The following is a 27432-nucleotide window of genomic DNA, read 5'->3' on the forward strand; positions in this document are numbered from 1 at the left end:
AGTATGTGTGTGTCTCTCTGTCTCTGTTTAAGTATGTGTGCGTCTCTCTGTTTCTGTGTGAGTATGTGTGTCTCTGTCTCTGTGTGAGTATGTGTGTGTCTCTCTGTCTCTGTGTGAGTATGTGTGCGTCTCTCTGTCTCTGTGTGAGTATGTGTGCGTCTCTCTGTTTCTGTGTGAGTATGTGTGTGTCTCTGTCTCTGTGTGAGTATGTGTGCGTCTCTCTGTCTCTGTGTGAGTATGTGTGCGTCTCTCTGTTTCTGTGTGAGTATGTGTGTGTCTCTGTCTCTGTTTAAGTATGTGTGCGTCTCTCTGTTTCTGTTTAAGTATGTGTGTGTCTCTGTCTCTGTGTGAGTATGTGTGTGTCTCTCTGTCTCTGTTTAAGTATGTGTGCGTCTCTCTGTTTCTGTTTAAGTATGTGTGTGTCTCTGTCTCTGTGTGAGTATGTGTGTGTCTCTCTGTCTCTGTTTAAGTATGTGTGCGTCTCTCTGTTTCTGTTTAAGTATGTGTGTGTCTCTCTGTCTCTGTGTAAGTATGTGTGTGTCTCTGTCTCTGTGAGTATGTGTGTCTCTGTCTCTGTGAGTATGTGTGTGTCTCTGTCTCTGTGTAAGTATGTGTGTGTCTCTGTCTCTTTGTAAGTATGTGTGTCGTCTCTGTTTCTGTTTAAGTATGTGTGTGTCTCTGTCTCTGTGAGTATGTGTGTGTTTCTCTGTCTCTGTGAGTATGTGTGTGTCTCTCTGTCTCTGTGAGTATGTGTGTCTCTGTCTCTGTGTAAGTATGTGTGTGTCTCTGTCTCTTTGTAAGTATGTGTGCGTCTCTGTTTCTGTGTAAGTATGTGTGTCTCTCTGTCTATGTGTAAGTATGTGTGTCTCTCTGTCTCTGTGTAAGTATGTGTGTGTCTCTGTCTCTGTAAGTATGTGTGTGTCTCTGTCTCTGTTTCTGTGTAAGTATGTGTGTCTCTCTGTCTCTGTGTAAGTATGTGTGTGTCTCTGTCTCTGTGTAAGTATGTGTGTTCTCTGTCTCTGTGAGTATGTGTGTGTCTCTCTGTCTCTGTGAGTATGTGTGTCTCTCTGTCTCTGTGTAAGTATGTGTGTGTCTCTCTGTCTCTGTGTAAGTATGTGTGTGTCTCTCTGTCTCTGTGAGTATGTGTGCGTCTCTCTGTCTCTGTGTAAGTATGTGTGTGTCTCTGTCTCTTTGTAAGTATGTGTGTGTCTCTGTCTCTTTGTAAGTATGTGTGTGTCTCTGTCTCTTTGTAAGTATGTGTGTGTCTCTGTCTCTTTGTAAGTATGTGTGTGTCTCTGTCTCTTTGTAAGTATGTGCGTGTCTCTGTGTAAGTATGTGTGTGTCTCTGTCTCTGTGTGATTATGTGTGTGTCTCTGTCTCTTTGTGAGTATGTGTGTCTCTGTCTCTTTGTATGTATGTATGTCTCTGTGTAAGCATGTGTGTGTCTCTCTGTCTCTGTGTGAGTATGTGTGTGTCTCTCTGTCTCTGTGTAAGTATGTGTGTGTCTCTCTGTCTCTGTGTGAGTATGTGTGTGTCTCTGTCTCTGTGTAAGTATGTGTGTGTCTCTCTGTCTCTGTGTGAGTATGTGTGTGTCTCTGTCTCTGTGTGAGTATGTGTGTGTCTCTGTCTCTGTGTAAGTATGTGTGTGTCTCTCTGTCTCTGTGTGAGTATGTGTGTGTCTCTGTCTCTGTGTGAGTATGTGTGTGTCTCTGTCTCTTTGTAAGTATGTGTGTGTCTCTCTGTCTCTGTGTAAGTGGAGGACAAAAAGAGAGAGAGAGGGGCCATCTCCTGTGTGTTGTGACAACCAGGAAGAGCCACTTGAGGAACAATGGGGGGGGGCAAAAGGAAGAGAAATAAAGCCTTGTTCACACTGGAGAAGCAACACAATGGCAGTGTAATAATTGTTGTGCAATCAAATTGATCAGAAATTTCCGTTGCATCACACCTGTAGTGTCAGAATGTGAGCTAGAGACAGAGGGAGGGAAAGAAAGAGTGAGTGGGAGGCTAACCTGGTGTCGTGTGGTTTGTGTCTGTTTGACGCAAAGAGAGACCCACTGGGCACAGATGTCAGTTAAACGTCTAGTTTGGATGTACATTCGGTTGAGTTGTCAACTAACGTGAATTCAACGTGAAATCAAGCAAACAGTTCACCCTTTCACTGGATGTAAGTTCAAAGTGGGTGAAAAAAAAGACATAATTCCCTTACGTTGATAACGCCTTGCAAATCTAATTCCACATTGATTCAACGTCATCACATATATATATTTTTTTTGGGGGGGGGGGTTGTAATTATGCGAAAACACAGTCGATTGAAGCAGTTCTTGCCCAGTGGGGAGTAGCTGACCTCGTGTCAGCGCGGTGTGTGCTGCATGATACCCTTACACATGCCCAGCGTGACAGGAACAGTGGGTGTAAACCTGGACATGCTCGCCATGTCGGCTCACACTGAGAAGACACAGAAGATGGCCGATCACCTTTCCTCTTGTCTCGTCTAATAACAACACACGCTGTGGTGTACCATTGTGCACTTCGCGTGACCCGGGAGAAGGTAAACAGGGTTTACCGTGACATGACAGGTTAGGGGCAGGACACCCGTGGGCAGGACACCCGTGGGCAGGACACCCGTGTCCAGGCTAACCGCATCTTTTATGTATGTAGTTTCTATGTGAAAATGTGAGTCTACGTGTTTGTGTTTATCAGCAAATATACTGCACGTGTGTGGGTGCGTGTGTGCGCACATGTGTGTGTGTGTGTGTGTGTGTGTGTGTGTGTGATAGCAAGCATGTCTATATATCATGTGCATGTCTACATTTCTAAATGAACAGCACCGATTAATTTCAAGTGGCATCCATTTTCAACATGAGACTCGGGAGCATCACCTCAAACTAACTAGCAGCAGGAGGTATCGCCCACTCACAGAGTTGCATAGGCACTTGTGTGTGATGAGTTTGAGCTCAGATGGCCTTCGCTGCAGGAGGTCGTGGGTGTGTGTGTGGGTGCGCGTGTGTGAGCCACGGGACACCATGGGACGACTCAGTGGGATTCGATGAGACCCAACTGTACCCACTTCTCACCCTGGCGAAACAGGCACTGGAGCCCCTGCCCAGACCCCATACCAGTGTCCCAGAACAACGGCTGTCTTTGCTCCCAAAAGTACAATGCTCTACCCACCTTATGGCCAAAGTTAGTTGTTATAATCATAGAGTTTGACACAACCGTTCTCTTTGTTTGTTTTCACCTTCTTTTAACTCTTTGACGGGTTAGTTTGTAGAGAGATATAGTCGTGGTGTGTGTGTTTATGAGGCCGGTTGGTGCCAACAGGCTTTGGTTTAATTTCAGTGTTTCCCCTCTCCAATCCATTTCCCATTCATAATGCCAACTCACTCTCTCTCTCTCTCTCTCTCTCTCACACTCTTTCTCTCTCACACACTCTTTCTCTCTCTCACATACACTCTTTCTCTCACTCACATACACTCTTTCTCTCACTCACACACACTCTTTCTCTCTCTCACACACACTCTTTCTCTCTCTCACACACACTCTTTCTCTCTCTCACACATACTCTTTCTCTCTCACACAGACTCTCTTTCTCTCTCTCCCGGACTCCCTCCGACTTTGAGGAAGGCTTCCTAGCAGCAGCAGGCCTCTCAGGATGAGGGGAGGCATGGGGCCAAACCTTTTCCTACCACCCGGCATTCCACAATCCAACCTCAACAGCCAACCACTATCCCTGCTGTAGGGGTGGTAAGCACTGATACCCTTTAATGTACTTTAAGCAGTGCCCCTGTGTACAAATAATACATGGGAAAAAAACACTAATGTGCACAAAGCCCAAAGCCCCATGTGATCACTGGCACCATCCAGGCTTGGCACGGGTCGAGTGTGCATTCCCGGTAATATCGGAGGGGGGATACGGTAATTGCCACGGCTTCATTTGCGCTCGCAATTTTACACCCGTCTCTCCCCCCGAGTGGGATCATGCTTTAGTCATTTCAAAACAATCAAACCAGGATATGATCATTTCAATGTACTTTTCGTTCTCCGTATGATGGAATCCTGTGATATTAAGATCATACAATAGTGGGGTTTATCCAGCGCAGAACCCACTGGGAATTGACATTATGTGGAACAAGAGAGAAATTGAAGTGGTGCAACAAGAGGCTTTGGGTAATGAAAGGGAAGGCCGACTTACAATATGACACACTACAACAATACCCTTTTCACATGACTGAGCATGAGCTAAACTGAGCCAAGCCTAGGTTTACCTTGCTGACCTGGTTACGAATCCACCAGAGTTGCTGGAACTGTGTAGGGAAGGACAATGTGAAAGACCTTTGTGATAAATAGGGGTATCCTTGGGCACATCGGAAATGGCACCCTATTCCCTACGCAGTGCACCTCTTGACTCAAAAGTAGTGCGCGATATTGGGTCCCATTTCCGATTCAACCATAATCATGTTCCTATGCAGCGAGCTATGGAATGTTCCAGAGCAGGTTCTGGACTGGGGTTCTAGTGTATGGCTATAGTCGGGTTCGAGAGCTGGTTTGAGAGTTCTACTCACCCTGGCGCTCTGTCCGGCGATGAGCTGGTCGTCCTCCGTCTGGACGCTGGTCCTGCTGCGGGCGTCGTAGTCCTCCTGCTCAAAGTCTGAGTCATCCTCCAGCTCCTCAGGTGTCTACAGAGAAAGGTGAAGAGGGGATGGAGAGGGAAAAGAGAGAGGGGTGGGGGTTAGAAAGAGATAGGGGATAGAGAGGGGGGATACAAAAGGGGTAGGAGAGAGAAAGAAGGAGAAAGTATTAGGGAGAGAAGGGAAAGGTGTGTGGGAGATGAGAAGAGAAATAGAAGATGTAGGAGAGAGAGATAAAAACATGACGACTGTTAGACCAACAGCTGCAGTGTCACACAACACAGATTCTTTTGGGGTAGATCAGTCCTCAGACACATCTCTATCTCCACTCACCCTCTACTGTACTTCTCACTCACACACTTCTTCTTCAGCCTCCGTGTCCTGGGTTGAGTCTGTTCTCAGCCAGAGTCTGAGGGCAGATAGGCCTTCCCGTCACGTGAGGGGTGGCTGGCAGATGTCACACAACTAACAGCAAGTCAGATCTCCTTGTGTTGAATTATTCAGCCCTCTTTTTTTATATGCTTTATACACTCTGATTTCAAGTCCCTTGCATCATTGTTTTTAAGACATCTCGGTGGTGGTTTACACCGCGCACCATAAGAGCACCATAAAGCTGCCTGAAATCGTGGGATCAAACGGCACAAAGGGTAAATGGCCTCAAGAGATTCTGTGATTTCGTTTTTTTCTTCTTCAGTCTTCAACTTGTTGTCAACTGCTATCTCACAACGAGACAGGGTGGGGTACGAGACAGATGTTCTAGACAGGCAGGACTCAGGGACGAATCGGTTAATGCGTTCGACCAATGAAGAGCAGGGATCTGGGGCTTCCGGGCCAATCGGGAGGCAGTTAGCTGAGGAGAAGGCCGGGATGAGTGGCTCAGTCGCCCACCTGTCTGTCTGTTTGTCAACGACATGTCTACCGTCATGGCAACACTGTAAACATCATCTATACAGTCCTGGTCTCCAGACATAACAACCTCCTCTACAAGCTGAAGAGGCCATTCGTCCGAAAAGATGGTTTAATACCTGCTTCTCTCGAAAACAAACCGAATTTCTCACAAATCCACCACACGAACATGAAGACGTTACAGTTGTGCGCCTCTACAAGACACAAAGGCAGGCATGATATCAGACTCTATATCCGACAATATCAATATCTCGCACATCTGTTCTTTTGCGTGGTACATAGAGGAAGATGAGGAGAAGACTGCGATGTGTGTGCGTTCCATATACATGGGAGACGGCGCTTGGAGCGTATAGCGGCTGTTCAACGAGCTCCTGACCAGTTCTGCTATTCAGTGTGTGTTTCTGTGCTGATCTGAGCTTTTTGGACCTCATGCTTTCACCATCGTTTCCTATGACCGATCGTTACTCATTGTGTGTCTATTATTACGTGTTGCACTTTTCTATTATTTCTCTATTTTATTTTTCTCTACATTGTCGGGAAGAGGCCATGAGCAAGCATTTCACTGTTAGTCCATACCTGTGGTTTACAAAGCATGCAATGAATACAATTGTATTTTATTTGATGGCAGCCCATTCCCTATATAGTGCACGACTTTTGACCAGAGCACTATGAGCCCTGATCAAAAGTAGTGCACTATAAAAGGGAATGGGGTGCCATTTGGGACACAGCCTGGATGGGGGTTGACTGCTCGCATCTCCTGCAGGTTAATTATTTCCCCTTTGTTCCCAGAAGAATGGATGTGTGCTCCCTTTGTGTGTGGAAATGAGTGTGAACATTGAAGCCTTGTTTTAGTTGAATTGCGTGGCACGTTCCATTTTCTGGAGTGGACATATAGCAGATGTCTGCGGACGTGTGTACGTGTGTGTTTGAGTGTGTGTGCGTGTGTGTGTGTGTGTGTGCGCGTTTGTGTGCATGTGGAATGCTATTTAATTAACCCTCTACACACACACCCGACCATACTCAACTTCTGAAATGAACACCATGGAGAATTGCCCCCATAATCCTTTGCTGTTGTAGGGTACAACGAGGCCCTGCCAGCAGATTCTAAAGAAATCATTTTCTAAAGAAATCCATGTACACCAGCTTACAAGGAAGCAAAAAAAACACACCACAAAAACATTCTTCAGACGTTTCATATGAAAGTATTCATATGATTGTATTACGGAAGTTAGGCTACACAATGACGAGAAATCATAGATAGTCCTCCAAGAGTAATTTAACTTGGAAATAGATTATGAGGCTGGTGGGTCGGTCTCGGGCCAGTTCAAAGCCCCTGTTTTACATTATTTACCAACATCAAATTATTTCCCCATAATTAGATTTCTCTCGCAACTGCACTGGGAAACTTTCCAGCAGTCCAAAGTTGAATACACAAATTTGCATGGTGGTATTGGGAGAAGAGGAGGGTATGAAAAGAGATAAAACACTAGACAAACAACATCTATTAGGCCTACCATAGTGGATACAGTGTGGTGTGGATGAGTCTACAAAATTACTTTGTAATAGGCTTTGTTGTAACATCGATACAGAAGTCTAGCCTGGAACTGGTCTTACAGTATTATGTTACAAGTAAACAAGTCTTGTCAGAGGAGCCCGTAGGGTAGCAGCCTAATTCCATTTTTTTGTAGCATCCCCTTGGACAGGAAGTTAGTCTATCTCAGGGCCCTACCCCCAATCCATGTCCGTAATGCTGAGTGCCAAGCAGAGAGGCATCGTGTACCATTTTTAGAGTTTTTGGTATGACTCAACTAGGGATTGAACCCTCAACCTTCCAATCTCAGGGTGGGATACTGTAACCACAAGGCCACTGAGTTGGTCTCTTCTAACCAGCCCTAAAGTGTTATGTCCTATGCATCAAAGCTGGGACCGAGAGACTGAAAAACAGCTTCTGTCTCAAGGCCATCAGTTAAACAGCCATCACTAGCACAGAGAGGTTGCTGCCTAGAAACAGTCTTGAAATCATTTTCCACTTCAATAAATGGATCACTAGTCACTTTAATAAGGTTTACATACAGTGCCTTGCGAAAGTATTCGGCCCCCTTGAACTTTGCGACCTTTGGCCACATTTCAGGCTTCAAACATAAAGATATAAAACTGTATTTTTTGTGAAGAATCAACAACAAGTGGGACACAATCATGAAGTGGAACGACATTTATTGGATATTTCAAACTTTTTTAACAAATCAAAAACTGAAAAATTGAAAAACAGCCCCTTTACTTTCAGTGCAGCAAACTCTCTCCAGAAGTTCAGTGAGGATCTCTGAATGATCCAATGTTGACCTAAATGACTAATGATGATAAATACTATCCACCTGTGTGTAATCAAGTCTCCGTATAAATGCACCTGCACTGTGATAGTCTCAGAGGTCCGTTAAAAGCGCAGAGAGCATCATGAAGAACAAGGAACACACCAGGCAGGTCCGAGATACTGTTGTGAAGAAGTTTAAAGCCAGATTTGGATACAAAAAGATTTCCCAAGCTTTAAACATCCCAAGGAGCACTGTGCAAGCGATAATATTGAAATGGAAGGAGTATCAGACCACTGCAAATCTACCAAGACCTGGCCGTCCCTCTATACTTTCAGCTCATACAAGGAGAAGACTGATCAGAGATGCAGCCAAGAGGCCCATGATCACTCTGGATGAACTGCAGAGATCTACAGCTGAGGTGGGAGACTCTGTCCATAGGACAACAATCAGTCGTATATTGCACAAATCTGGCCTTTATGGAAGAGTTGCAAGAAGAAAGACATTTCTTAAAGATATCCATAAAAAGTGTCGTTTAAAGTTTGCCACAAGCCACCTGGGAGACACACCAAACATGTGGAAGATGGTGCTCTGGTCAGATGAAACCAAAATTGAACTTTTTGGCAACAATGCAAAACGTTATGTTTGGCGTAAAAGCAACACAGCTCATCACCCTGAACACACCATCCCCACTGTCAAACATGGTGGTGGCAGCATCATGGTTTGGGCCTGCTTTTCTTCAGCAGGGACAGGGAAGATGGTTAAAATTGATGGGAAGATGGATGGAGCCAAATACAGGACCATTCTGGAAGAAAACCTGATGGAGTCTGCAAAAGACCTGAGACTGGGACGGAGATTTGTCTTCCAACAAGACAATGATCCAAAACATAAAGCAAAATCTACAATGGAATGGTTCAAAAATAAACATATCCAGGTGTTAGAATGGCCAAGTCAAAGTCCAGACCTGAATCCAATCGAGAATCTGTGGAAAGAACTGAAAACTACTGTTCACAAATGCTCTCCATCCAACCTCACTGAGCTCGAGCTGTTTTGCAAGGAGGAATGGGAAAAAATGTCAGTCTCTCGATGTGCAAAACTGATAGAGACATACCCCAAGCGACTTACAGGTGTAATCGCAGCAAAAGGTGGCGCTACAAAGTATTAACTTAAGGGGGCTGAATAATTTTGCACGCCCAATTTTTCCGTTTTTGATTTGTTAAAAAAGTTTGAAATATCCAATAAATGTCGTTCCACTTCATGATTGTGTCCCACTTGTTGTTGATTCTTCACAAAAAAATACATTTTTATATCCTTATGTTTGAAGCCTGAAATGTGGCAAAAGGTCGCAAAGTTCAAGGGGGCCGAATACTTTCGCAAGGCACTGTATCTTGCATTACTCATCTCATATGTATATACTCTATTTTATACCATCTATTGCATCTTGCCTATGCCACTCAGTCAATTCTCATCCATATATTTGTACGTACATATTCCTAATCCATTATTTAGATTTGTGTGTATTAGGTAGTTGTTGTGGAATTGTTAGATTACATGTGTCGTAGCTGAATCAGAATGAGTTGTGTAACATAGATAAATAAGATGTTTTATTTACTTTCATAATATGCTTATGTGAGATATTTCTCATTAGAATGTCTCTTTTTGGACTATACTGTCGCCAGTTGCATTTTTCCTTTCTTCTCTAGGGAAAAGTCACTTGGGGCCCAGAGAGGGGAGAGGTCAGAATGGAACATTGTCTTCATATGTGAATGTATCTGTTAAACCATGTGAGATGTCGTGGAAAATTGCAAGATTATGCTATAGTGCTTGTAAGATTATTTTATAATCTTTGTATAGCATTAGAATGGTTGTTTTATTCGACAGAATAGAAGCTGTCGAATATTGCGTGTGTGTGTTCCACTGAGGTTGGGCCTCTATGAGATAGCACTGACAGAGGAGATTTACGATGTCTTTGGCCAATAAAGCCTAAAGATAGTGAGGTAATGTTTTGGTACTATGAAGTACCTGGAACGAGATTAGAATCTTGTTTTAGAGACCAAACTGAACAATAATTTATAGTTAATGCTATCTGGCTATGGGATACTCATCTCTCAAGTAAAAGGCCCTTTGTGAAGTTTCTGAGATCTGTGGTTCGTCATGTAAATTGAGAGGGGTGTATCTTGGCTATAAAAGATTCTCTTATAGGCACTCTCAGAATTCATTTATAGACACTGAATTGATCTGAGAGTCAAAGGTGAAGCTCATTTGATTAAAGATGAAGTTTAAATATAACTCTGACTTGTGTGTGGTTTGTAAACTCTCCTCATTTAGTAATACAGGAAAATACCACAACACATGTTAGATTTTTTTACCTTTATTTTACTAGGCAAGTCAGTTAAGAACAAGTTCTTATTTACAATGACAGCCTACCGGGTAATAGTGGGTTACCCGCCTTGTTCAGGCAGAACAATAGACTTTTAATTTGTCAGCTCTGGGATTCGATCCAGCAACCTTTCGGTTACCAGCCCAACGCTAAAACAACAAGGCTACCTGCCACCCCAGATAATGCTGCATTGTCGGAACTAGAAGCATAACAATTCGCTACACTCGCAATAACTACTTGCTTACCATGTGTATGTGACCAATACAATTGGATTTGATTTCATTTCTTATGAACCGTGAAGTTCTTTGTCATTTAATTTCCATGTTATTTAATTTCTTACTCGCTAACATCAAATGAGGGAGATTGTTTGTGTTTCATCTTGGGAAAATGGACATTTCATGTGAACTCACGCAGGACACATTCTTAGAATTGGAGATTTTTGATGTTGTTGAAAATGGACATTTCGGCAGTCATAGGTGCGAATCCTTATGTACACTTGGTCATGCATTGATGTCAATGAGAGAAAAAGAGTGTCTCAATTGGCACCCATATTCCTATATAGCGCACTACTTTTTATGGGCTCTGGTCAAAAGTAGTGTACTATAATAGGAATAGCCTGTGTAATTATATACGGAGTCTGTTCCCAGCATGCTTTGAGAAGCGTGAGAGGAGGAAATGAGGAAGTGGACCCACCCTGATCATAAGAACGGCTTTCCGGATATCACGCACGCCGTCGTAGACCAGGCGGGACGCGTCGATGAACTCGTTCTCCTCGAAGGTCTGTGGGGGGTTTGTGCTCAGTGCCTCGATGGCCACCTCCACTTGTTCAGCGAAACGGGGCATGACTGGAAGAAGGGAGGGAGAGAGAGGGAGGGAAAGGGAGAGAAAAAGAGATAACAATAAGAATGGCGACCAGAACTTACTTGACTCAGGTGCACTCACTTAATTTATTTTTATATTTTAGGCAACATGTCCTGCTACAGTGTTGCAGCATGTGCCTTCCTCAATGTGTGAGAAACAGACAGAGAGAGAGAGAGAGAGAGAGAGAGAGAGAGAGAGAGCGAGAGAAGGATAAACAAAGGTGAAAAACAAGAGAAATGTCTGAAAAAACAAAGTGTATCTTTCCCTCTGGGGGGGCGGGCACATTGGTTTGAGAGAGAGGTGGAATACCGAAAGAGATGTGTGTGTGTCTATGTAAGACAATGTGTGGGTGTTCTATTCTCAAACCAAGGAGACACACTCTGCGTGTCAAATACATCTTCTGAAGCGAGGGTCCCAGCCTCTGTCAATGTGCCTCTCGAGAAAAAGACGAGATGTCACCAGATATCTGGTACCACAGGGATGGGGCGCCCGAGTGCCCTTCGCACGCCAATTAGCAGTTTCACCTTGGCTACACTACCGGGAGAGCGGCTGTCTGTCACCTATCACCGCGTGAGTGCTAGGATGCTAATGTGCTAGCTTTGATTGGCAGCCATTCACCTATTAATCTGTCAGTGCTAGCATGCTAGTACGCTAGCTCTGGTTGACAGCCACTCAAGTTAACAGGTTGCTGATGAGGGACTGAAAATTCATTGCCAAAACAAAAGACTGCAAAACAAAAAGTTGCGAACTCCGACAATAACAATGGCTGGCATTTAGCGGGAATATTAGTTTGGCAAGCGTTGCCAACAGAGTATCTGTATGTTCTTTGTGCGTTCACAGGAGGGGTGTTGAATTTGAATAAATGCCAGGGCAATCGTGCCGAATATATTCATGTTGAGTGGGACAGCTACATAATCATCTTCAGACGAATCGTGATGATCTGATGCAGGCAATGTTTAAAGGTCCAATGCAGCCATTTTTTATCTCAATATCAAATCCTTTCTGGGTAACAATTCAGTACCTTACTGTGATGTTTTGAATTAAAATGGTCAAAAATAAACTACAATAGCTTCTTGGCCAAGAGCAGTTTCACAAGCAATCATTTTGCTAGGACTGTCTGGAAATGATCTGAGTGGGGAGGGGAAAACGGAAAACTAGCTGTTATTGGCATAAAGGTTTGGAACGGGCTTTTCAAATAGCTCTTAAACTAAAAGAGCGTTATCATAATTTTCACAATTTCACAGTGTTTTTTCAACCTCATAGTGTGTGGAAACATATAAAACACAGGTAAGGCATGTTTTTCGACTGCACTGGGCCTTTAATAATTGTTTTAATGCTGTGGTTCTGCTTGAGCAATAACAGCTGAATCAATGGGTTATGCTTAAACCACCTGACAGAGAACAAACTGAGAGAACAAAACAATATTTAGGTGGATTGACACGACCTTGTTTGACCCAGTCTGATTAGAGCCGGCCAGTTCCCTTTTCACTGTCAAGTGGACACTAGGGACACATGCACGCGCACACACACACACGCGCGCGCAGGCACACACACACACACACAGTATCCAATCCGCGTAGATAGACTCACTCGACTTATGTCGTGCCGCCTTCACAATTTCAGATTCAGCAGCAAGCGCCTCAGTCTACAGCTTGTACTCATTATCTGTCTACACTGAGCCGTCGTCTCATTTCAGAGGAGAAAAGGGGGTCAGTACAACAAGACGAGAGGCACTCGCAAAAACCTTCTGATGCATAAAGAAAAGAGAAAAACATGACATAATATTCTCTGAGCGGCTGTTGAAATACATATAAAATATTCAGAGGCATGATGAAACAAACACAATAAGAGGGATGAATTTGGGCTCTGGATCACTGGTGAAGAAGAAGAAGAAGAAGAAGAAGAAGAAGAAGCACGTCTAATGAGAATGAGGGGAGGGAGAGGGAAAAACGACGACAACAACAAAGATTTTATGTGCTAGTGGATATGCCCCTGAAACCCCCGACAAACACGCTGTGTGATATTATTGTCATTCTCCTCAGAGACCTCTCTCTCTCTCTCTCTCTCTCTCTCTCTCTCTCTCTCTCTTCTCTCTTCACCGTGAAGTGACGGAAATCAATTAGAAGCTTAAGTCAGAAAGGTAAATCAGACAAAAATACACATAAACGTATTAAAAACACTGCGGCTGGTTATTATACACCAAACATAAAAGGTGCTACAAAAACAGTTTTCCTTTTTTCTCTCTAAAATTAATCTTTTTTTAATTCAGTTTAATCCACTTACTGGATTAGCGTAAAATAGGCTATTGGGAAAATTTGTGCAGGGCTCGGGTTTTTAAATAGAAATAGCTAAATGTTCTCCGAGACGCTTAATGAGGAAAGTTGCTGATGGTAAAGGAGCAATTTCACTCATTCCGGTTGAGAAATGATAAAGGGAATTAAACGTGACCGCATTGGAATGGATTTGTTTTCCTCCCCCCTTCCCAAGCCCAACTATAAATCAAGAGAGAAGTCATGAAAGTACAATGAATGAAGTGAATGCTTAAATATTCGGCAAAGTGCTTAGTGGAACCAGAGTGGCAGAACGCAACACACAGCCAACAAAGACATCCTCAAGGCCTAAGATCACAGGAGGACAGCGCTGCTCGCGTCGTGACATAATAAGACTCCTCGTAGGAAAAACCAAAAAAAACACTTCCGACTTCCGCACAAACAAACCAAAAAGGCCGTAAATCGCAGAGTGTGCCATTAACCTTCAAACCGGAGCCGTCACTGTGATTTGTGTTTTCGCCTTATGGAAGGGAGGGAGGAAACGCAGTGAGGGAGGAAACGGAGTGAGGGAGGAAACGGAGTGAGGGAGGAAACGCAGTGAGGGAGGAAACGGAGTGAGGGAGGAAACGCAGTGAGGGAGGAAACGCAGTGAGGGAGGAAACGGAGTGAGGGAGGAAACACAGTGAGGGAGGAAACGCAGTGAGGGAGGAAACGGAGTGAGGGAGGAAACGGAGTGAGGGAGGAAACGCAGTGAGGGAGGAAACGGAGTGAGGGAGGAAACGCAGTGAGGGAGGAAACGCAGTGAGGGAGGAAACGGAGTGAGGGAGGAAACACAGTGAGGGAGGAAACGCAGTGAGGGAGGAAACGGAGTGAGGGAGGAAACGGAGTGAGGGAGGAAACGCAGTGAGGGAGGAAACAGAGTGAGGGAGGAAACACAGTGAGGGAGGAAACGGAGTGAGGGAGGAAACGGAGTGAGGGAGGAAACGCAGTGAGGGAGGAAACGGAGTGAGGGAGGAAACACAGTGAGGGAGGAAACGCAGTGAGGGAGGAAACGGAGTGAGGGAGGAAACGGAGTGAGGGAGGAAACGCAGTGAGGGAGGAAACAGAGTGAGGGAGGAAACAGAGTGAGGGAGGGAGGAAACGGAGTGAGGGAGGAAACAGAGTGAGGGAGGAAACGGAGAGAGGGAGGAAACGGAGTGAGGGAGCGCATTGCCAAGTCTGACCGGAAGTATCTCTAGCCCCCCTTCTCTCTCCCCATCACAAACACGCACGCACGCAAGTACACACACACGTGCACGCACGCACACACACACACTTCTTTTTGATTTAGCTGCTGCTGAGACTTCTGCCTACGAGTGTCTCTCTGGGCGATCTAGTTTGCCCCAACCTCAGCTAAACTGTCTCACCTCGCTGTACATCCTATACTGCTGATTCCTACTCCAATACACTAGTCAGCTTTTTTGTCTATACCACCCACCCACTGCTGCTGAAGAAGCTTCTTCCCACCTTTCTCCCTTTCTTTCTCCCCCCCCCCTCTCTCCTCTTCTCTTTCCCTCCCTCTCTAACCTGCTCTCTCCCCTCCCCTCCCCACCTCTCCTCTGCTCTCCTCTGGCTAGCCATCTGTGTCTCATTTATACTAAACCCCCCCCTTTCCATCATCCTAACAACTGATGAAACTGAGAGAGAAAGAGTGACTCATTTCAAGCCACTGTCTGTGTAGCGTGGGAAACACCTGGGTAGGGTGATGCAACTTGGTGGCCATTTTGGAGCTTGTGTACTGCGAATTGGCACTTACAGCTGACAGGATTCTTGACTTAGCTATCACACTCTCCAGTCCTCTCCACAGTATCATTCCATCCATTGGTTTTTGTTGGGAAAAACAGTGAATGTAACCTGTGTTAGAGCTGACAAAGGCCTATCTGCCATTCATTACATTATTTTTGACTTTTAGTGTGTGTGTAATTACTCTCCCATTTTATAGACATACATTGAGAAAATCAAATTTCCATAAATTCCCTGAAATCGCAGTTGGAGGATTCCTAGAAAGATTTCTGGAATACCAGGGAATTTATTACATGTTAGTCATTTAGCAGATACTTTGATCCAGAGCAATTGGGGTTAAGTGCCTTGGTTAACGACACATCAACAGACTTTTCACCTAGTTGGCTCAGGGATTCGAACCAGCGACCTTTCAGTTATTGGCCCAACACTCTTAAACACTAGGCCATATATCAGCTTTATATCTACCTTCTCTGGGCAAAATCTTAATGATCAAGTAAAAAAAAAAGTATTAAAAAATAACATTCGTTTAAATGCAGGTGGGGAGAGGGAGAGAGAGAGCAGATAGAAAGGAGCGAGGAGAGGGCGGGAGAGAGATAACCCCTTTCCCATGAGGCTATTGATTTACCCCCACCCCCCTCATTCAAGGACAAGCCTCAATCCCCAGGTCTGTGTGTGTGAAGTAGAATGTCTGTCAGGAATCTATGGCTCAGCTTAACGGAGTTGAGCAGTCTGCTTGTGTGTGTGTGTGTGTGTGTGTGTGTGTGTGTGTGTGCCCAGCCCGACTACCTGTACTACACCAAACTATAAATATAACTGTGTTCACTGTTGAGGAAGACAAAGGGCCATCAAGTGACATGGGTCAAAGGTGAGACACTTGTGATATGCAGAGCGAGTTAGACAGCTTGACCATTTGACGCCTGTCACTGGGGAGGTGAGTGACAGCTTCTATCGTTGAGTTAATAGCGCACAGAGATGCATAGGCACAAAGTCACACACAAACACATACGCAAGAAGACACACAGGCAAGCATGAATATGCAGACTCACGCAGACACATCTAGACTTGGCTTCCTCCCTGGAGGATCTCAGCCAGGCAGGTCAGAAGCTGATGGACACACTCTAACTAGCTGGTAGTCCTTACAACAAACACACAGACACACCACACACACACACACACCACACGAACACACACATGCAGGCACACACACACAGACACCTGGCTTTAGTTTACATAAAGTGCAACAGCAGTCCAGGACGCCACCTGTTCAGTCCTCTGCCACTGACTCTACCCTCTCCTCTCTCTCTCCTCCATTTTTCATCAGTTGTTCTTTTCCCCCCTCCACCTCCATGTCTCACTATCTCTCCGCCAGCTTTCAGGAGGCACCAATTTAGGCTCTGACAGAGCAGGCCCCAGGCCCCAGGCCAAAACAGGCCACGGTGCCACCTTCAGTAGAGATTAGTCCACTTTAGATGTAGCTGGAAGAATAGATGTAGGCGGAAGGTATTATCTGTGGTCCAACCCTGGCCTTGTACTACCACACTGATATTGCGAGGTTATACAGTCGTGGCCAAAAGTTTTGAGAATGACACAAATATTAATTTCCACAGAGTTTGCTTCTTCAGTGTCTTTAGATATTTTTGTCAGATGTTACTATGGAATACTGAAGTATAATGATAAGCATTTCATAAGTGTCAACGGCTTTTATTGACAATTACATGAAGTTGATGCAAAGAGTCAATATTTGCAGTGTTGACCCTTCTTTTTCAAAACCTCTGCAATCCACCCTGGCATACTGTCAATTAACTTCTGGACCACATCCTGACTGATGGCAGCCCATTCTTGCATTAATCAATGCTTGGAGTTTGTCAGAATTTGTGGGTTTTTGTTTGTCCACCCGCCTCTTGAGAAGCAACTCCACACATGAACGGTCGCAGGATGCTTTACTGTTGGCACGACACAGGACTGATGGTAGCGCTCACCTTGTCTTCTCCGGACAAGCTTTTTTCCAGATGCCCCAAACAATCGGAAAGGGGATTCATCAGAGAAAATGACTTTACCCCAGTCCTCAGCGGTTCAATACCTGTACCATTTGCAGAATATCAGTCTGGCTGGCTTCTTTGCTGCCCTTCTTGACACCAGGCCATCCTCCAAAAGTCTTCGCCTCACTGTGCGTGCAGATGCACTCACACCTGGCTGCTGCCATTCCTGAGCAAGCTCTGTACTGGTGGTGCCCCGATCCCACAGCTGAATCAACTTTAGGAGAGGGTCCTGGTGCTTGCTGGACTTTCTTGGGAGCCCTGAAGCCTTCTTCACAACAATTGAACCGCTCTCCTTGAAGTTTTTGATGATCCGATTTAGGTGTAATCTTACTGACAGCAATATCCTTGCCTGTGAAGCCCTTTTTGTGCAAAGCAATGATGGTGGCAGTTAACCATGATTGACAGAGGAAGAACAATGATTCCAAGCACCACCCTCCTTTTGAAGCTTCCAGTATGTTATTCAAACTCAATCAGCATGACAGAGTGATCTCCAGCCTTGTCCTCATCAACACTCACACCTGTGTTAACGAGAGAATCACTGACATGATGTCAGCTGGTCCTTTTGTGGCAGGGCTGAAATGCAGTGGAAATGTTGTTTTGGGATTCAGTTCATTTGCATGGCAAAGAGGGACTTTGCAATTAATTGCAATTCATCTGATCACTCTTCATAACTTTCTGGAGTATATGCAAATTGCCATCATACAAACTGAGACAGCAGACTTTGTGAAAATTAATATTTGTGTCATTCTCAAAACTTTTGGTCACGACTGTATAAACATGTTTCACTATTTATGCAAGCTCATGAGATCAGTGTGGTAGCACAGGGCTAGTCCACCCCTAGAGATGTATCAAACCTGACCCCATTCATCCTTCCTCATCCTGGCAGCCCCATCCCTCCATCGTTCCTCTCCTCCATCTTTCTCATTACAAGTCATTCACCAGGGTGGGAAATCCATTGTTGCTCTGGTTATTTCCCCTCTGCCGGGATAATGAAAGAGACAATCAGCGTTACTCGAGTGCCCCTCGCCGCAGAGGCGATAAGTCATAAACAAGCATTAAACAAGTCGCACACATGGTGCCATCAGGGCCAGCTGTGCTAGGCTAGGATCGCCCTGTTGTTTACACACACAGAACAGAGGAATCTATGGCCTGGCTTCCTGGACAAAGATTAAACCTAGTCCTGGAAATTGTTCTTTGGAGATTCACCATGAAAAGTGGATTTTAGTCGAGGACGAGGAGTTATCTGGAATGGACTGTGTGCCCAGCCCAACTGTCTGTACTACCTACCCCGAGCAATACATCTGACTGGGGTCATTGTTAAGGAAGAGAGGGGCCGGGGTTGAGTTACAGAGTCTGGCATTGAGTGGTGAGCACACATTAATAGGCTTGCATGAATACGAATACACACGCACACACACACACACACACACACACACACACACACACACACACACACACACACACACACACACACACACACACACACGCTTGCGCATGCCTCTCTGATGGACACTCTAACTAAATGGCAGTCCTACAGTACACCCCAGAGTCCTGGCTGCAGTTTACACAGGCAATAGCAGTCCAGGACGCCACCTGTTCACACCTCCACCACTGACTCCACCCTCTGCTCTCTCTCTCTCCTCTCATCCAATTGTCATCTGTTTTGCTCCCCCCCTCCACCTCCATGTCTCACTATCTCTCCGCCAGCTTTCAGGAGGCACCAATTTAGCCTCTGACAGAGCAGGCCCCAGGCCAAAACATGCCACAGTGGCACCTAAAGGTGAGATTAGTCTGTTGCCGTGTCTGTGTGTTCCCTCCATGTTGAAGTCACACACTGCAGTGGACGTGTACAGTCAGGTGGACAGGGCCTACCAATGACAGCAGGCTTGCGTCCCAAATGGCTTTACGTCCCTATTCACTTCATAACGAACTACTTTTGTCAAAAGTAATGCACTTCATAGGAATATGGTACTATTTGGGATGCATTCCTGGTGTTGCAGTGGAACAGGGGAAAGGGGGATACCCTAGTCAGTTGCACAACTGAATGGATTCAACCGAAATATGTCTTCAGCATTTATCCCAACCCCTCTGAATCAGAGAGGTGCGTGGGGGGGGGGGGCTGCCTTAATCAGTCTCCCAGAGAGCAGTTGTTGTTGGGGGTTAACTGCCTTGCTCAAGGGCTGAGCGGCATGTTTCTTCGCCTTGCCGGCTGGGGGATCTTGCAACTTTCGGTTAGTGGCCTGAAGCTTGACGACTCCATATGTGGCGGGTTCTATTTCCTTGTATGTTTTTAGACAGGGAGTGAGATCCTTTAAAAATCAGGAAATGAACACAAATAGTTTGATTCAACATGCTATGCCCGGATTGATTAAATCCTGACACACTACAGAGTAGCAACTGTCCAATTAGCATGCTTTACACTTATGCACTTTTAAGGGTAGCGGGTCAACATTGATTTATTCTTAGCCTTGAAAGTAAAAAGATGAAGAAAAGGTTACAAATAAGAGTAAACAAATAGATGTATGCGGAAGGTATTATCTGTGGTCCAACCCTAGCCTCGTACTACCACACTGATCTTGCGAGGTTATATAAATATGTTTCACTATTTATGCAAGCTCATGAGATCAGTGTGGTAGCACAGGGCTAGTCCACCCCTAGAGATGTATGACCCCATTCATCCTTCCTCACCCTGGCAGCCCCATCCCTCCATCGTTCCTCTCCTCCATCTTTCTCATTACAAGTCATTCACCAGGGTGGGAAATCCATTGTTGCTCTGGTTATTTCCCCTCTGCCGGGATAATGAAAGAGACAATCAGCGTTACTCGAGTGCCCCTCGCCGCAGAGGCGATAAGTCATAAACAAGCATTAAACAAGTCGCACATGGTGCCATCAGGGCCAGCTGTGCTAGGCTAGGATCGCCCTGTTGTTTACACACACAGAACAGAGGAATCTATGGCCTGGCTTCCTGGACAAAGATTTAATCCTAGTCCTGGAATAGAAATCATGGTCTATGGAGAGTCACGATTGAAAGTACTATTTAAGCCAGGACTAGGCTTAATCTGTGTATGGGAAACCAGCCCCTTGGGTCTACTTTATGAGTGTGACTATGGAACTGTTGATATGTGGCATATTCAACAGACCAGGGTTGGCTGGTGTCAGTTCTATATCAACTCAGTTCTACTGGAAACTGAGTTTGTGAATTAGGAGAAAACTGCCCATCATTTCCACTTAGGGTTTATTCTAATAATTTAATTAAAATCAAATGAATCGTCCAAGTTGAATCCATCGACACAACATCACAGAACAATACAGTACTGCACAGTAGAGCCTTGTATCAGTGTATAAGCATCACATTGCAAAAATATATGAATCATGGTTATTGGTGCGTAAATCAAGACATTACATTCAAGTAAAGTAGTACAGTGCAGTAAGTAAAGTACTACAGTAAGTACAGTAGTACAGGAAGTAAAGTAGTACAGTACACTAAGTAATGTAATACAGTAAGTAAGTAAGTAAGTAAGTAAAGTAGTACAGTGCAGTAAGTAAAGTAGTACAGTATAGTAAGAAAGGTAATACAGTACGGTAAGTAAAGTAGTACATTGAAGTAAGTAAAGTAGTACAGTATAGTAAGAAAGGTAATACAGTACGGTAAGTAAGTAAAGTAGTACAGTGCAGTAAGTACAGTAGTACAGTAAGTAAAGTAGTACAGTACACTAAGTAATGTAATACAGTAAGTAAGTAAGTAAGTAAAGTAGTACAGTGTAGTAAGTACAGTAGTACAGTAAGTAAAGTAGTACAGTACACTAAGTAATGTAATACAGTAAGTAAGTAAGTAAGTAAAGTAGTACAGTGCAGTAAGTAAAGCAGTACAGTATAGTAAGAAAGGTAATACAGTACGGTAAGTAAGTAAAGTAGTACAGTGAAGTAAGTAAAGTAGTACAGTACAGTAAGAAAGGTAATACAGTACGGTAAGTAAGTAAAGTAGTACAGTGCAGTAAGTACAGTAGTACAGTAAGTAAAGTAGTACAGTACACTAAGTAATGTAATACAGTAAGTAAGTAAGTAAGTAAAGCAGTACAGTATAGTAAGAAAGGTAATACAGTACGGAAAGTAAGTAAAGTAGTACAGTGAAGTAAGTAAAGTAGTACAGTATAGTAAGAAAGGTAATACAGTACGGAAAGTAAGTAAAGTAGTACAGTGAAGTAAGTAAAGTAGTACAGTATAGTAAGAAAGGTAATACAGTACGGTAAGTAAGTAAAGTAGTACAGTGAAGTAAGTAATGTAATACAGCAAGTAGGTAAGTAAGTAAAGTAGTACAGTGCAGTAAGTACAGTAGGTAAGTAAGTAAAGTAGTACAGTATAGTAAGAAAGGTAATACAGCACGGTAAGTAAGTAAAGTTGCACAGTGCAGTAAGTAAAGTAGTACAGTATAGTAAGTAAGGTAATACAGTACAGTAAGTAAAGCAGTACAGTAAGTAAAGTAGTACAGTGCAGTAAGTAAAGTAGTACAGTAAGTAAAGTAGTACAGTACACTAAGTAATGTTATACAGTAAGTAAGTAAGTAAAGTAGTACAATACAGTTAGTAAAGTAGTACAGTACAGTAAGTAAAGTAGTGCAGCACAGTAAGTAAAGTAGTACAGTACAGTAAGTAAAGTAGTAGAGTACAGTAAGTAAAGTAGTAGGGTACATTAAGTATAGTACAGTACAGTAAGTTAAGTAGTACAGTACAGTAAGTAAAGTAGTACAGCACCGTAAGTAAAGTAGTACAGTAAGTATAGTACAGTACAGTAGGTTAAGTAGTACAGTACAGTAAGTAAAGTAGTACAGTACAGTCCAGTAAGTAAAGTAGTACAGTACAGTAAGTATAGTACAGTACAGTAACTTAGGTAGTACAGTACAGTAAGTAAAGTAGTACAGTACAGTACAGTAAGTAAAGCAGTACAGTACAGTAAGTAAAGCAGTACAGTATAGTAAGAAAGGTAATACAGTATGGTAAGTAAGTAAAGTAGTACAGTGAAGTAAGTAAAGTAGTACAGTATAGTAAGAAAGGTAATACAGTACGGTAAGTAAGTAAAGTAGTACAGTACACTAAGTAATGTAATACAGTAAGTAAGTAAGTAAGTAAAGTAGGACAGTGCAGTAAGTAAAGTAGTACAGTATAGTAAGAAAGGTAATACAGTACGGTAAGTAAGTAAAGTAGTAGAGTGAAGTAATTAATGTAATACAGTAAGTAAGTAAGTAAGTAAAGTAGTACAGTACAGTAGTACAGTAAGTAAAGTAGTACAGTACACTAAGTAATGTAATACAGTAAGTAAGTAAGTAAGTAAAGTAGTACAGCACAGTAAGTAAAGTAGTACAGTACAGTAAGTATAGTACAGTACATTAAGTTAAGTAGTACAGTACAGTAAGTAAAGTAGTACAGTACAGTAAGTAAAGGAGTACAGTACAGTAAGTAAAGTAGTACAGTAAGTACAGTAAGTAAAGTAGTACAGTACAGTAAGTAAAGTGGTACAGTACAGTACATTAAGTTAAGTAGTACAGTACAGTAAGTAAAGTAGTACAGTACAGTAAGTATAGTACAGTACAGTAGGTTAAGTAGTACAGTACAGTAAGTAAAGTAGTACAGTCCAGTAAGTAAAGTAGTACAGTACAGTCCAGTAAGTAAAGTAGTACAGTACAGTAAGTATAGTACAGTACAGTAAGTTAAGTAGTACAGTACAGTAAGTAAAGTAGTACAGTACAGTACAGTAAGTAAAGTAGTACTGTACAGTAAGTAAAGTAGTACAGTACAGTAAGTAAAGTACTACAGTGCAGTAAGTATAGTACAGTACAGTAAGTAAAGTAAGTAAAGTAGTACAGTAAAGTTCAGTACAGTGAAGAGCACATGGTCACATCTCCGGGGATTCGTACCTGTCTGGGAGATACTATACTGTACCACCATGCCCCACAAAGTCACTTTGGGGGCTGCCTAAAAAAAGACTGTGGATGAATAATGATATGAATTCATAAGGATGTGTTCTCCCCTTATCAGAGGTTATTAAAGGCTAATGAGAGTCAAACCACACTCGTGTCGGAGCCACTCTTTCCCTGTCCCCCTCCTGCCCTCAGTGAAATGAATATAAACTGCCTGCCTCACTCCTTTTTTTAAGGAAGAGAAAAAAAGAGCAAGGAGAAAAAAACATGGTAATGTCGAGTTTTGAACTGTTCAAACCCGTTAGCTAGCTAACGCCCGCTCAGTCAAAGGAGGAGACGTGTCGCACATTAACCTTCATGGGGTTTGGTTGCGGTTGCATGCTCGATTGATGCTGCTAATTGAAATGTAGAAGGCGAGGGGGGGGTTGGGACTGACTCTGACTGGGTTCTTATTCGTCTTAACTATATTTCTCTTTGATGGAGAGCTGTTTAGTTGCTTGTTCCTCCCCTCCTTGTGTTTTAGTGGCGGTGGTGTTTGTTAAAAGCCTCCATGCACATCTGATCTGCACCATAAAGCACCTCTATTGATCCCTGGTGAACTGTATCTATCCCCCTCTCTCTATCCATCTCTCCATCCTCCTCTCCCCTCTCTTCATCGTCCTCTCCCCATTCTCTTCTCTTCCGCCTCTCCCTCTCCCCATCCACCTCTCCCCCCTCTTCATCCTCCTCTCCCTTCTCTCCATCCTCTCCCTTTCTCCTACTCTTCCTCCCCTCCCTACATTTAAGCAGAACGGACAGTACCAGTCAAATGTTTGGACACACCTACTCATTGAAGGGTTTTTCTTTATTTTTACTATTTGTACATTGTAGAATAATAGTGATGATATCAAAACTATGAAATAACACATATAGAATCATGTACTGTAGTAACCAAAAAAAGTGTTAAACAAATCAAAATATATTGATATTGAAGATTCTTCAATGTAGCCAACAATGCCTTGATGACAGCTTTGTACAGAGCAGAATGTATATATGAGGGAATATACATAAAGAAAAGAGAATATAGGATATACAGTGGGGCAAAGAAGTATTTAGTCAGCCACCAATTGTGCAAGTTCTGCATGGAGGAATGGGCCAAAATACCAGCAACAGTGTGTTAATACCTTGTGAAAACTTACAGAAAATGTTTGACCTCTGTCATTGCCAACAAAGGGTATATAACAAAGTATTGAGATAAACTTTTGTTATTGACCAAATACTTATTTTCCACCATAATTTGAAAATAAATTCATTAAAAATCCTACAATGTGATTTTCTGGATTTGTTTTTCTCATTTTGTCTGTCATAGTTGAAGTGTACCTATGATGAAAATTACAGGCCGCTCTCATCTTTTTAAGTGGGAGAACTTGCACAATTGGTGGCTGACTAAATACTTTTTTGCCCCATGGTATACTGTATGTTCACATTTTTTACACGGCATCAAATCCAATCTACTAGACACAAAACATCTATAGCTTTGAGTGTGCGCCAGTATCACTCCTGCTGTGTATGAAAAACTGTATTAAACAGTTTGATTGGCTGATTGGCTCTTCAAAAGGGCTGACCCCATTTAGTCGACTGGATGATTTGGTCCATAGGCTGTTGGTCGACTGAGATTTAGTTAGTTATATTTTTTGGGTTATATTTTAAAACATTTAGGCCACATGCGACGCCTGTCTGATTCACGCCTGTCTCAGTGGACTAATCCATTGCGGAGGTCGCGGGGATGGCACACCAGTATCACCAGTAGTACATTTACCGTTAATTACCATCATTTCTAATCTCCGATGTTTTCCGATCATTTCTGTTAATACATTTAATATATCATTATTACACTCTTACCCTTATCATTCTAGGAGTGGACACTTTGTTTGCAGAGCGCACGACCTGACCTATACAAGTTTTGATTTATTTCATTCCATTTTGTTTGTAGCACTCCTGTCAATCTTGAGTAAGGACACACATGTGATTACGCATAGAAGTAGGCTTAGGCTACCTGGCCTGAATGCAAATGTAGGCTTATAAATGCGCCCATTTGGGGATCTGATACTATTTCCAATTGTCTAAACTCACCACCACTGTGGAGCTTCTCAAAGTCATTTTCTCTTCGCCTCAAACAACAAGTACACAAAGTCTATTTTTACATCCAACGAGAATGACAATATTTCCTCAACGTAGCTGATTTGAAAAATATTCCCAGCTCTCTCCCTTTCGATAACAACTCAGCATCAAAGGGGGGAAGAAATTTCACACTCTGATCCGGTGGAAACGTTATAAAAGAAGGCCTACCTGATTACTTACGCAAATAGCCCACAGCTGTGTCTGTCTCTCCAGAGCTCACTGGTGCTGGAAACTCTGAGGGCCCAGAATATTTTATAGAATGTTGCAAGTTTGCTAGCATCCAGCTTTGGCCCATACTGAGTTAATAGTTGATACAATGTTTCAAGTTCCTTGCAGACAGGCCATGCATAGCCAATGTGACTTAAAAGATATCTATGTTTCTCAGGATATTTTCTACCTGCAGGATGCAATGTTTTTATTTGTTGGCTTCATGTAGGCTATTTTTACATATTGGCAATGACAGTAGATGTTACTTCTAGATTTGTTTCATTTTCATAAATGGCATTCGTAAATGGCATTCAGATCAGTAGAAATGGAATGATAACTGTATTTTTCCATATATAGACACACTGTATGTTTGAATAAAATCCACTACAGGTAGGCAGACCGTTGGTGTAGCCTATAACCGCTTAAATCCCGAATCTGCAAAGACCATCAGCATCGGGCAGTAGGAGGAGGATGGTCAGGAAACGTTTATTTTTCTTCTGGTTAGGCTATATTGATCTCTGGCTCCCTCTTCAGTCATTTGTGTCTTCATTTTTTTTTCAGCGCTTAAAGCACAAAACTGTTCAACTATTGTCTTTCTCTCTCTTTGAGTCAACTACTCAACACATTTTATACACTGCAGTGCTAGCTACGTATCTGTAGCTTATGCTTTCTGTACTAGACAACATGTCAGTTCATGCTGCAAGAGTTCTGATAGGTTGGAGGACGTCATAATTACTGTGGAAGGGGATGAGAACCAAGAGCCTCCTAGGTTTTGAATTGAAGTCACTGTACCAAGAAGAGGATGGAAGCTACTGTAGCTGTCCTCCGGAGTGCTGTTGAGGTTACTTTAGACCTTCATTGTGAAACAGTGTGTTTTAATAAATTATTTGGGGATGTGAATATATTTACTACAGTTCTATCTAAAAATGATAACTTTTTCAATGAGGAGGATGGTCTCCCCTGAGGAGCCACCACTGACTGGTTGGTTTTGTGTGTGTGTGTGTGTGTGTGTGTGTGTATGTGTGTACATTACGACCAACTCACCGGTCTCAGACAGCAGCTTGATAGACTCCAGAACGCGCTCGGTGTAAACGCCTGGCTCGTAGTTCTCCATCTCCGCGTTGATGATGTGAACGACGCGGGCCGCCCGGCCCCTGATGGCGCCCGCCGTGCGGTCCAGGGTGTCCACGTCACCCTCCTGCAGGGCGATCACGCACTTGTTCACGTCCTCCAGAATGTGGTTTTCTGTGGGGTAGAGATAAAGGGAGGCATGGTGTTCGTTAGGCACAAACATGTGTCAAGGCATAGCTTAGTAACTTGAGGGACAACTGCTGTTTGATAAAAAAAGAGAAAGCCCAGATATCCCGAAAGCGCATTGCACAATCATTCTAACCCTTTCATTGACAAGAGTCCTTGTGGACTACATTATAGACAGTTGCAGAATGAGGTGGTAGTCTTTCAAAAGATTCCACCACAGAGTTTCCCAAACTCGGTCCTCGGAACCCCAAGTGGTGCACGTTACACAGTTGATTGAAATAATCAAAGCTTGATTATTAGTTGATTATTAGGGCAAAAAACAAAAACTGCACCCCTTGGGGTTCCGTGGACTGAGTTTTGGAAACAACGCTCCCATAACGGTGACCTGTACTGTGTGTGAACGTGTATGCCCATGTGTGTATGTGCTTACACGTGTGTGTGCATGCTCGCATGTGTGTGTGTGTCAGCATGTGTGTGTGTATATGTGTTCTCCTCTTTTGAAGGCAAATCTTTTTGAACCAACCTATCTTTGTCGCCTCTGTTACCCAGACTACTGTAGCATTATTAACAAGCTCCATCAGAGTAATACAGCGAGTGGGTGACCCCACCGCACGAGGGTTTTGTTCAGATGAAAGGACTAAGCATGCATCCCAAATGGAACGAACTCACTCACTCCCTCACTCCCTCACTCACTCACTCCCTCACCACTCACTCCCTCCCTC

At 43.4% G+C, this 27432-nt stretch overlaps 1 protein-coding gene across 1 annotated transcript in view; it reads right to left on the reverse strand.

Moving 5' to 3' along the window:
* Positions 1 to 27432, reverse strand: part of ctnna2 (catenin (cadherin-associated protein), alpha 2) — a 677857-nt gene that overhangs the window by 34960 nt on the left and 615465 nt on the right. Inside the window, exons 12-14 of the mRNA XM_042311972.1 lie at positions 26498 to 26698; positions 10914 to 11065; positions 4563 to 4676 (exon numbers count right to left, since the gene is read on the reverse strand). Of these exons, the coding sequence (XP_042167906.1) occupies positions 4563 to 4676; positions 10914 to 11065; positions 26498 to 26698 (467 nt within the window). The remainder of the gene's footprint in view (positions 1 to 4562; positions 4677 to 10913; positions 11066 to 26497; positions 26699 to 27432) is intronic.

The sequence above is a fragment of the Oncorhynchus tshawytscha genome, linkage group LG34 (assembly GCF_018296145.1).
Source record: "Oncorhynchus tshawytscha isolate Ot180627B linkage group LG34, Otsh_v2.0, whole genome shotgun sequence".
In the NCBI taxonomy this organism is placed as follows: Eukaryota; Metazoa; Chordata; class Actinopteri; order Salmoniformes; family Salmonidae; genus Oncorhynchus; species Oncorhynchus tshawytscha.